This window comes from Furipterus horrens, unplaced genomic scaffold (assembly GCF_987537825.1).
Source record: "Furipterus horrens unplaced genomic scaffold, mFurHor1.1.pri manual_scaffold_9, whole genome shotgun sequence".
Taxonomy (NCBI): Eukaryota; Metazoa; Chordata; class Mammalia; order Chiroptera; family Furipteridae; genus Furipterus; species Furipterus horrens.
The window spans coordinates 24,295,517-24,307,641 of record NW_028327179.1 but is presented as its reverse complement, the minus strand read 5'-3'; the positions used below and the strand labels follow the sequence as shown (position 1 = coordinate 24,307,641).

The 12,125-nt window shown below is 47.3% G+C and overlaps 1 protein-coding gene across 1 annotated transcript; it reads left to right on the top strand.

The window, feature by feature from the left end:
• Positions 1-8,986: 8,986 nt before the first annotated feature.
• On the top strand, positions 8,987-11,338 carry LOC150001429 (uncharacterized). The gene is given in 5 exon segments (XM_090287170.1): positions 8,987-9,079; positions 9,081-9,635; positions 9,638-10,477; positions 10,479-10,685; positions 10,687-11,338. Coding segments are annotated over 5 exon segments (2,064 nt in total). The 3' UTR covers positions 11,056-11,338.
• The last annotated feature ends 787 nt before the right edge of the window (positions 11,339-12,125 follow it).

Below are 12,125 nucleotides of genomic sequence, written 5' to 3'. Positions count from 1 at the left end.
AAAGTAAATAAAATCTAAAAAAAAAAAAAAAATTCAAAGCAGGATCCCCAAAAGATATCTGCACACCCATGTTCATTATAGCATTAGCCAAGAGGTAGAAGCAACCCAAACTCCATCAACAGATGAATGGATATAGAAAAGGTGGTATATACATACAATGGAATATTATGCGACCTTAAAAAAGGAAATCCTGTTACATCCTACCACATGAATGAACCTTGAGAACATCATAAGTGAAATATGCCAGTCACAAAAGGACAACTACTGTATGATTAAACTCATATGAGGCATATAAGACTGGGTGGTTCAGTTGGTTGGGCCTGTTTTTGCAAACCGAAGGGTCGTTAGTTCGATTCCCAGTCAGAGCACATGCCTGGACTGTGGGTTGAGCCCCCAGTCAGGGTGCCTATGAAGAGCAGTTGATCAATGTCTCTCTCTCACATTGCGGTCCCTCCCTTCCCCTTCTCTAAAAATAAGATAACATAATCAGAACAGGCGGGTGCTGCCGGCCAGGGCGCTCAAGGAATCACCGCCGGAGCAGGGGGGTCCGCAACCCCGGCGCCACCCTGCATCTCAGGGCCCCGAACCCCCGGCTCCCCTGTATGGTCCTCGCTCGTCCCCCAGCACCTGCGCACCACGCGCCCGGGTCCCACGTCCGGGCCGAGCGGAGGCCAGAGCGCAGCTAGCCCGTCTTCCCAGACAGGAGCGAACACATCCCCCGAGCGGAGTGCCGAGACGCTGGTCACTCCCGCGCGTCCCGTCCCGCCCCGACGCCCCCCACCGCGGCTCACCGGGGCTCACGGGTACCGGGGGACAGGGCCGCCCAGGGCCACGGGGCGCAGCGTGCAGAGTGTCCGCCCGCCCCGCGCCTTCGGGCTCCCGCACCCCGCCAACCGCGCCCCTCGGCGCCCGCCGCCCGGACCCCGCAGCCGGGAGCCGCTCCTCCCGCGGGCACCGTCGTGGCCCCGACGCCGCACCGCAGTCCGCCCGCGGCCCCGACTCGGCGCCGTCCCCGGCCCGGGGCTCGCCGCCCGCCCGCTGCGGCCTGGTCCCGCCGGGGGCCCGCGCGCGCCCGCTGCCGCAGCCGGAGACGCGGGAGGACCGGGACGCCCGGGCCGGAGGGGACGCCGGGCCGCTCGGCCACCTCCCGCCGGCCACACTCACCTCCGCCATGCTGCTGCCTTCAGGGAGGGCGGACAAGCGAGCGAGCGGCGCCGAGCAGGCCCCGGATGGCGCCCCAGCCAATGGCCGCCGCCTTCTCCGCCGTGGGCCTGACCGCGCCCTGCTCCGCCCCGCGCCGCGCCCCGCCCCACCCCGCCACGCGCCCCGCCCCACCCCGCCCCGCGCCCCGCCCCGGGCCTTCGGGCTCCGGCACCCCGCCCTCCGCGCCCCTCGACGCCCCCCGCCCGGAGCCCGCAGCCGTGAGCCGCTCCTCCCGCGGGCACCTCTTGTATTATGGGATGAACATGTCTTCCTCATAAACTCACTAATCATATAAGCTATGCTTATCTAATGGGTAGAAGGAAATTAGGAGGGCTACTCCAACAAAAATGCTTCCACATTGAAAGATAGGTCAGAAAAATGAGGTCCTTAACAAAAATCTGGCATAAAATAAATGTCTTATATATAGTTACCAAAAAGTGACAATTATTTGGTTTTCCTAACACATCCCATTCAGTGCATTTTCCAGCATCTGGCCCTCCTTTCTCACATTGTGCCCCTGGGCTGAATCAAGACCCAGAGGTCTTCATTCTATGCCCAGCTGACCCTTAGGTTACTGCCTAAATCCCATTTTCTGTTCTGTTAACTTGTGTACCAACCTATTGAATCTCATGATCTTGAGGCCAGCTTCTCCATGCTTCCATGAGTGAAAACTTATAAAATAGGTAAAGCAATAACTGTAGATGTCTTTTCACTAAAGAGAGAAATAACAAGAATCTCTTCTTTCCCCATTCCAAACAGTCTACATCTATACTGGGAATGTAAAACTATCCCATTGAACTTGAGAATTACTTGAATTATCCAATAGTGGTAAATTTTTCTAATTTTAAGAAGCAAATGAATCTGATAAATCAAATTTTATACTTTTAACTTTTTTTCTTGAAACTGCTAAGTATGCGTCATGATCTAGTGAGCAATGGTATCTCATTTGGCATAAAATCTTTGGTATTGTAAGTTCATGGTTACTATTGATCAAATTCATAGTGTTGCACAATGAGCATAATGACTTCTATGTCTTTTATCAGAATATATTTGATAAATAAATGAAGTGATGTACATAGAAGTGATATTAGGGATGGGAATTTAGATTATGTAAGAAAATATATAGGACTCGTTCTCTGGTGAAGATTCTGAGGAATGAGCATACATTGCAGAGGAGCCTCATAAATCACAAACTTGAATAGTCACTAACTTTAAGTTCACCCTGGCTCTGACTGTAATACTATTTTATGCTCCTCTCTCCCAGGCAATTAAAATTCCAGCAATTACATGGCATTCCCGTTGGCTATTTTTGCTATCTGTGTAAAAGCAGGCAATCATCTTAGAGACACAGGATTTGGAAGGGAAGTGAGCACAGTACAAACTCCTCTTAATTAAATATAATGCATTTATTTTGTTAAGCTTCATAAGGAGAAAAAATGTATATTTATGTCATGGAACTATCAAGATTCTAGGATGAATTCCAAAATATTTGTGGATATTGGTATGAATATTAAAAAAATATTTTGTTCTTGATGCATTTATGCAAAGTGCCTGTGAAATACTATGGGGTCTTTGACATGTTATTTAACTTCTCCGTGACTCAGCTTTTTCATCTGAGACATGGGATCATGATATCATAGGGTTTTTTGAGTATTAATTGAGGCTCTCCCCCCTTTTCTCAATCTCTTTCTCTCCCCCCCCACACACACTGTTTAGAATAGTCCCAAACACATAAAACTATATAAACTATTGCTGTTATTTTTTAATACTATTTATTTATTTATTTATTTTAAAGTATATTTTATTGATTTTATTGTTACAATAGTTCCAATTTTTTCCCCTTTGCTCCCCTCCGCCCAGAACCACCCCTCCTCCAGCAATCCCCCCCCCTCAAGTTCATGCCCATGGGTCATACATACAAAGCTCTCCTGCTTCACCCTTTCATATATTCTTCTTTTTTTAAAATAATTAATTAATTATTTTAACAATAAAAAATAACAATCCCTCCCTCTCAGACTTAAGACCCTTTATAACCTTATAAAGGACAATGAGCAAAGGTCTTGAGCTCCTCTAGATGCTTCAGGCTGGGCATGGTTGTTGTCCTACCTACCCTTGGGTCCAGAAATCCCTAATAAGAGTGGGGGTGTGGAGGGGAGGGTTGCCTTCCCACACGGGGAAGGACTGTGCAGACTCCAGGTCAGTTGGCTGTCCCTGGACAGCAGCGTGCTTGGTTTAACAGGCTGGCATCCTTGTTGTATTCTGGGGCAACAGATTTGGCAACGGGGTTAAAAGACATCATTCAGTCCATAACCACTAGAAGAAAAAAGGCAGGTATTAATTTTTCAATGTCCCACATTAGGGAAAAGAAGGGCTTCTTTGGAGGAAGGTGTGCCAGGCACGTCTCACCTGTCCAAAACCCTTTTGCCCATTATACTTAGTTGGGGCTGAGGGAAATAGTTTAGGTGCCCCCGCCCCGCCCCACCCCCGACCTCTGGGCTCCTTCTGTCCAAGCCATTAGGATAGAAAAGAGAAACCAGTTTTAAAGTGAACCCCACAGACCAATTTTTTCAATACTATTTAAATTAAATTACTTATTCTGTGACAATATTAACTTAGTATTTCCAGTATTTCCTGTTTGTGAAATGCTTTTATAGTTTACAGACTTAATCCTGTCTTGTAATACTATAATCAAGAGAGGTAGAATTATATCAATTTAATATATAAAAAAATAAAATAAGAAATTATAAGATTTTTAAAAGTCAGATTTGAGATTAAAACTTGTGTTTCCAACTTCCAACCAGAATTATTTTTATTATATAGCTATAATTAAAACTATATAGAGTTTAGAAAAAATGTTTTGGTTTTTTCACCTTCTACACAGAAATTATTCTCAGAATAGTAAATATATAATAATTTTCAAAAGAGAAAAATTTAATTTGATTTCAATTTGGTATGAAAAATTTTCACTCCCAGTAATCTTTATTTTTGATATATTAAAAGGAAACACAGGTTTATGTGTTCTCTGAGATGCTGAAGCAGTAAGCATTTATTTTCAGCTTATCTTAGGATTCCTTGGCAAGTGGTTGCTAATGACAAATGTTTACCATTTCCCATGCTTAGAGGAAGGATTCCTTTGAGGGGCAGAATTTAAGTTGTCTCTGTAGAGAAACTGACCTTTGCAAAATGCTCTAAAGTTGATTATAAGAAGCTAGACCTGTTGACAAAATAAATAAACAAGCTTTAAATAGTAACAAGAAATTCACCAGAAAGCACGGGCAAATCAGAGCAAACTGTATATTGAATGCCAAAGAAATCTCATATTGCTGAAGAAATCAATGGGTGAGGTAAATATGAATGAAATATGACATACATTATGAGACAGAGGCCCATTCATATATGGCTCTTTTCCTTCATAGTCCAATGGTTCCTTGATCCTGTTGAGCAGAAATCTATTTAGTTTGTAAAAAATGCTAATTTCTAGGCTTCTCTCATGCTTTAATTTTGACCTAGTGTGGTCTCTGAGACCACACTTTTAACATATACCATTTCAGACTCTAAGGATACTAAGTTTAAGAATAGCTGCTCTAGCCCTGACTGGAGTGGCTCAGTGGGTTGAGTGTCGGCCTGTGAACTGAAAGGTCACTGGTTTGATTCCCAGTCAGGGCACATGGCTAGGTTGTGGGCCAGGTCTCCAGCTGGGGGCCTGTGAGAGGCAACCAGTTGGTTCTCTCACATATTGATGTTTCTATCCCTTTCTTTGTCCCTCCCTTCTACTCTATCTAAAAATGAATAAATAAAATCTTTTAAAAAATTAAAAAGCCTTCATTAAAAATAAAAAAAGAATAGCTGCTCTAGCTTTGGCTTAAATTTTCTCCTAATAATTTTTGTATTTTAGGGGTAGGTTCTCAGTTGGAAAAACAGAGACATAAGGCATTGCGGTTCTTGGGGCTGTGGTTGGGGGAGGAACGCACACTGGGAACATAGAAGATAGTTTCGCTAAATGGGGAAGTAGAATTAGGCAGTGTTGGCTTGGAGGGAGTTTGGACACCGAGGGGGAAAAAAAATGATTAAACAATGCCTGGGTCAGTACTAACCACATTTATTCCTCTCAAGCATTAGAATCAAGCTCTGGCTATCCTAAGCCAAAAAAGCAATTTTACTGGAACCTTACAAAATTCATGATAGCCTGGAGAATTTGATTTGAAAAATTGGGAAAAACCAAGTCTGCTCTGGAAGGTTAGTTAATGTATGACAATGTTTATGTAGCAATAAGAGGCTGGTCCAGTCTGCCACTTCAGAGAATACCGACTCTAACTAGTGAATGACATCATCAAAATTCAGTCTCAGGAGCCACAATGTCAACTGGCCATTTCCATGTTATATGTTATCTCCTGTCTATGCAGATATGGAATGAGAAACACCCTCCCCTTTGATATTTATGGAGCTGGGCATTACCTTTCATAAACAATACATAGAAAGGGAATTTTAACAACAGGGAGATAAGATGCTAATAGGAAGTAGGAACTTGGGTGCTAACAACAACAGCAACAAAAACAATGTCAGACATCTGCTATGGGCTCCATCAAGGATGGTCATTGGGTTGACCTATATTCCTTTCAGCTGAGTTTAATAATGATTGATGGTAGAGGATATTTTCCCTGCCTCTTTTTAATTTACCCCTCCTCCCATTTGCATTAGTACTTATTGTACATATTTCTGACATACTCTTCTTATCAGAACTTTCTCCTTTCTTGTGCTCAGAGCTTGCCAAATACAGCCATTCAGTATTTTCAATTTATAACCTACTTAGGATTCTGTAACTTTCTGAAAATATTTGAACAGATTGAATGGAACCTCACTCACTTCTTTTATTGAATGCTCTAAGCTTTTGGTAGAAGTACATTATATGAGCAAATAGTTTCCAAAAATAAATTGTCAAAATGATCAATTTTACTTCCTCAGTTATTGCAATAGCTATAGTTTTTAGCAATAGTGCAACACACTTTAAGAATAACACAACATTACACTCTATGAAAGTGTTGGCAAACATAAGATAAATATTCATATAAGATGTGGAACTTAACTTTAATCTTAAAGAACAAAGGAGATCTCTATTATTGAAAGAGGGTAAATCAGAATTGGGGAAGCTATGCTAATTTCTCTACTTAAATACAGAGTTGCTCTGGTTAGTATCTTTTTAATCAGGCTTTTAGGCCTTTTTTACTTTTCTTAGCCTTTTTATTGTCTTGTTCAGTAAGCTGGTTCACCCAGTAGTAATTGGAACTTCCTCTATCTTAGATTTTTTTCCTTTCAGCTTTACCTACTTTTTTGTAGAACTTTGGAATGTTTGGTAGTCATTTGATTTACTGATGTCAGATGTGGAATACTCTGCAGGCAAGACCTTTAGTGGTAATATGTCAGGGGAACAGAGGTCTACCTAGAATCATTTTAATGATTATTAGCAGATACTACAAGCCCCTTTATCCAGAATGCATAATGTTTTTCCAGAACCTATCTCTGAAGTAGGAGCAACAGTGGAATTGATATGCCATCTTCTTCCTTCTTCCTTTTCCATTGAGAAAAAAGATCAGTCTTGGCATGGAAATCAGATGTTAAGCCCCTACTAAAATCCTCCAATGGCCTCCTATTTTACTTTCAATAGAATGAAAATTCCATACCTTGATCCACGGGGTCCTGAATGATTGGTTTCTGTCTTCTTTTCTACATCAACTTGTACCATTTTCCCCCTTCCTCACTACACTGCAACCTCACTGAACCCTCTGATTATCCAGATACCAATGTCCTTCCAAACTCAGGATTCTTGTTTCTGTTGATCCCACTACCTGGAATACTCTTTCCCACGCTCTTGAAATACTGCACCTTTATCAGGGTTTAATTCACATCGCACAACATCAGAAAATCTGCCCTGATGACTCAATCTATAGTTGTTTCTTTTTTTTACAATTTACTGCCATATCATTCTGTTTATGTGATAGCACTTATAGCCTTGAAATTATCTTCTTTATGTATTGGTTTTTTTGTTTCTTTCCACTGAAATTTATGCTCTAAAAGGGCAGGAATCAAGTTTATCTTGATTACCATTAAATCTTTGTACCTTGAAGATCACCTGACATATAAAATATGTCGATGAATATAAATGCTTTGAATGACTAATGCTGACTCTGTAATAGATGAGACATGCTGGTGGCAATTACAGAGGGCTCACTTGTGTCACTTGTAATGGCAATGAGGAAAAATTAATTTTATGTATCTTATAAGGGTGTATTTGAGCTATAGTTAGGCCCTAGCACCAAATGCATTACAACAGCACTTGACGGTGACAGTCATCATGAGAACAACTACATTACTGAAATCCTGGAAACCAAACCTATCTCTGCCTTGTCTTTATTTATCCCACCACTGCAAAGGCCAATAGTCACTAAGAAGGAAAAGTCCTTACACTAGTATAGATTTAAGTGGGGGGTGGGGTGAGGGGATAATGCATTATGGGAAGATAAAGCAGCATTATCCTGAGCCTGTAGACATAAACAGAACAAGGGACAAAGTTAAAACTCTCTGAACAAAGTGGATATTTATTAAGGGAGCTGTAGAAAAAATATTATTTGGGAGTAAGTTTAGATTATTGTTAAGATATTGTTAGACTAAAGAGTAGACCATAAATTCAGAAGTAGAAGTAGAGAATTAATGCTATAAAGTCCTTGTGCAGAAAGGTGGCAGTGGCCCAAAGATAGCAATAATTAGGAAGAGTAACCTGTCAGTTCTATATAAAATAAATTCCAAATGGGAGGAAGAGAAGCTTGAAGTATACTTAAGATGTACAAATAACATTCCCATGCCTGTCAAGAATCTAATTGCCTTTAGTTTGATACATCTAAATTTTAATATTTGTTTGAGCTCCTTTGCCAACATAAATGATGGGATTTTATTACTTAGAGGGGAAAAAAAGCACTAGGTATTCACAACTGTACAGAGACTAGAGTAGGGGATGTGTTAGCTTAAACTGATTTCTTTTTCTTCTCTTCCTTTTCTTCCACACATTCCATCTTCCATCCTCACTGTCTCTCTTTTTAACAAGCATTTACTGTACAGAGTTTTTTTCTGACCAAAAACCGAGTTTTACTTCTGGTTTTGTGGGGCAGCTAAGAGAAGAGTTACATAATAGATAACACAACAAATCTTTAAAATTTGTTCCCTCTAACCCCTGACCCTTTTCCTCTTTCTTTGAAACCCTTCAGATTCTCTTCCCTCTTCCTGTCACCTCAATCTTCCTTCTGATCTCTTTTTCAGTGTCTCTGTCCCTTTCTTGTTTGAAGAAATTTATGAATTTGTATCTTTAACCATCAACCCTACCGTAAAACAGATAATAGACATGTTCTTGAAAAGACCCGAGGTAAGAGGAGGGTATAAATAACTAGTGTTAATTTAACACATCTAGTTGATAATTATGTGGGGGGAGCTACATTTTTAAATATGTAGAGTGTAACACCTATTTAAATATGTTATAAAAACACAAATATAATAAAGTGTAAATGCAAAGTATTTTCCAAGGGTATTTCTTTCTTTCTTTTCTTTTCTTTTTCTTTCTTTCTTGTTTTATTTTATTTTTTTACCACCCTGAACACACCCAATCTTATCTGTACAGAATTTTTAACGTGTATTCAACAAGATGCTGGATATTATGGGGATACACAAAAAGAGATCTACCGAGCCCCGAGCCCCAGCCCGGCCGCCGCCGCCAGCGCCGCTCAGAGCGCGCGCAGCCATGGCCGGAGCCCGGACCCTGCTCCCGCTCCTGCTCGGGCAGCTCCTGGCCGTGGCGCTGGTGACCGAGGCGCAGAAAATGGGGCCTCGAGGCCCCCCCTGGCCCCCCAGGGCCCCCTGGGAAGCCGGGCAAGGACGGCATCGATGGAGAAGCTGGTCCTCCGGGTCTGCCTGGGCCCCCGGGACTGAAAGGGGCTTCGGGGAAGCCAGGGAAGCCAGGAGAGGCCGGGCTGCCAGGGCTGCCCGGCGTGGACGGCCTGACCGGGAGAGAAGGACCGCCTGGACTCAAGGGCACTCCCGGAGAACGGGGAAGTCTGGGCCCCCCGGGGCCACCTGGGCTTGGGGGCAAAGGACTCCCCGGACCGCCCGGAGAAGCAGGGGTCAGTGGGCTCCCAGGCGGACTCGGCCTCCGGGGTCCCCCGGGACCCTCTGGACTCCCGGGCCTGCCTGGCCCTCCCGGACCTCCTGGACCCCCTGGTCACCCAGGAGTCCTTCCCGAAGGCGCGGCTGACCTTCAGTGCCCGGCCGTCTGTCCGCCAGGGCCCCCCGGCCCCCCAGGAATGCCGGGCTTCAAGGGACCCACTGGCTACAAAGGGGAGCAAGGAGAGGTCGGCAAGGACGGCGAGAAGGGTGACCCCGGCCCGCCTGGGCCCCCCCCGGTCTCCCCGGCACCGTGGGGCTGCAGGGCCCGCGGGGGCTGCGAGGACTGCCAGGGCCGCTTGGGCCTCCCGGGGATCGGGGTCCCATTGGCTTCCGAGGACCCCTCGGGATCCCAGGAGCCCCCGGGAAAGCGGGTGACAGAGGCGAGGGGGGCCCAGACGGGTTCCGGGGCCCCAAGGGCGACCTGGGCAAACCGGGTCCCAAAGGAGCCCCCGGAGTGGCCGGGCCACTTGGAGAGCCGGGCATGCCGGGCAAGGACGGCCGGGACGGCTTGCTAGGACTGGATGGTGAGAAGGGAGAGGCGGGTCGCACTGGCGCCCCAGGAGAGAAGGGTCCCAACGGGCTGCCGGGCCTGCCTGGACGAGCAGGGTCCAAGGGTGAGAAAGGAGAGCTGGGCAAAGCTGGAGAGCTGGGTGAGGCCGGCCCCTTGGGAGAGCCCGTGGTCCCAGGGGACATGGGCGTGCCGGGCGAGCGCGGCGAGGCGGGCCACAGAGGCTCAGCGGGGGCGCTCGGTCCGCAAGGCCCTCCTGGGGCCCCTGGTATCCGAGGCTTCCAGGGCCCGAAGGGCAGCATCGGGGACACTGGCCTGCCAGGCCCCCAGGGCCTCCGAGGCGGCGGGGGCGACCGGGGCCCGGAAGGAGCCACGGGTCCCAAGGGAGACCAGGGCATCGCCGGTTCCGATGGTCTTCCCGGGGACAAAGGCGAGCCGGGACCCCGCGGCCCCGTTGGACCCAAAGGAGAGCCTGGCAGTCGAGGGGAACTGGGCCCGAGAGGCATCCAGGGTCCCAACGGCACCAGCGGCGTGGAGGGTGTGCCAGGCCCCCGCCCCCCACCCCCCCGGGCCTGTGGGCTTACAGGGCGTGCAGGGCGTGCCTGGCATCACCGGAAAACCCGGGGTCCCGGGAAAAGAAGCCAGTGAGCAGCACATCAGGGAGCTGTGTGGGGGCATGATCAGTGAACAAATCGCGCAGTTGGCTGCTCACCTGCGGAAGCCGTTAGCGCCGGGAGCCATCGGGCGGCCTGGCCCTGCTGGCCCCCCACGGGCGCCCCGGGCCCCCTGGTTCCATCGGTCACCCTGGCGCTCGGGGGCCCCCTGGCTTCCGCGGCCCCACCGGTGAGCTGGGAGAGCCCGGACCCAGAGGAAACCCGGGGGACAGAGGAGACAAGGGCGCGGTCGGTGTGGGTCTGGACGGGCCTGACGGAGACCAGGGCCTGCAAGGACCGCAAGGCGTGCCTGGCGTTGGCAAAGATGGCCAAGACGGGGCCCACGGCGAGCCCGGGCCGCCCGGAGACGCGGGCCTTCCCGGAGCTGTTGGCGCGCAGGGGACCCCCGGCATCTGTGACACCGCGGCCTGCCAAGGAGCAGTGATGGGCGGGGGCGGGGAGAAGTCGGGTCCCAGAAGCTCCTAAGACACAACCCAGGCAGCAAGTGACGCTGGCTGAAGTGCTGGGCTCTGCAGCGCCCGTTGCTAAGGCCACGCCACGTCCACAGCCTTGCTGGCCTGCCCCCTCCCCCTGCGTCCTCAGTGGCAGCACCTGGTCACCTGTCCCCGCGCGTCCTCCACCAGCTGCTGAGAAGGTGGTCTCCTCGTGGGTTCCCAGCGGCCCATCTGGCAGTGACCGCGAACCTCGGAAATGGGCGCCGCGCGGTAACACCGGGCCGGCCAGGGGCCACACACAACTGGTACACGTCCCCGAGAGAAAACTGCAACCTGTTTACATGGCGTTCGTGTAAAAAGCAGTGATAACCCCAACAAAATGATCGATGAAGCCCTCAGATTCGTGACTGCCCACAGGGCCCAGCGCCCCCCGCACCAAGGTCTAGTCTGGTCCCCGGTTTCTGTACAAACTTGAAACTGTCTGAGCAACAGTATTTATTGACGGTGACTTTGCATTGCACTAAACCTGTTGGTGTTCTCTGTTGTAATAAATAAAGCCACTCGTTTGAAAAAAAAAAAAAAAAAGAGATCTACAGTATGTTCAGGAATCTCGAAGGGGAAGTGATCAGTATGGGCAGGAAAAGTTGGAGAAGGATCCACTAATGTGTGACTGACCACATATCTGCTCTGACTCAGGTGCCTTTCACTTTGAGGGCAGTGGTATCTGTCTCCTCCCCCTTTGAATTTAATACCCTCAGGTCATTTTCCAGGCTGCAGAAAAGAGAAAGTCATGAAGTCACATTAACTTTTGTCCCATCTCACTCTCACTTAAATTTATTTCTCATACACAAGCCAGAGGTGTCTTTTTGTCTTCAAGATATGTTTTAATTTGCAACTACATCCTGTGGTCAGTAACACATAAGTGTATTCTTTAAAAACAAAGCCAAAAACTTTACAGGTAAAGCTGAAGTCCCATTTGATCATTAACTTCAGGAGTTTTATATGTAGCAGATTATGGGCACATTCACACTCATAAAACATTCATCATAGTGGTTTGCCTAGCATGTATGTCTTATATAAAGGAAATCTAACACTGCACAT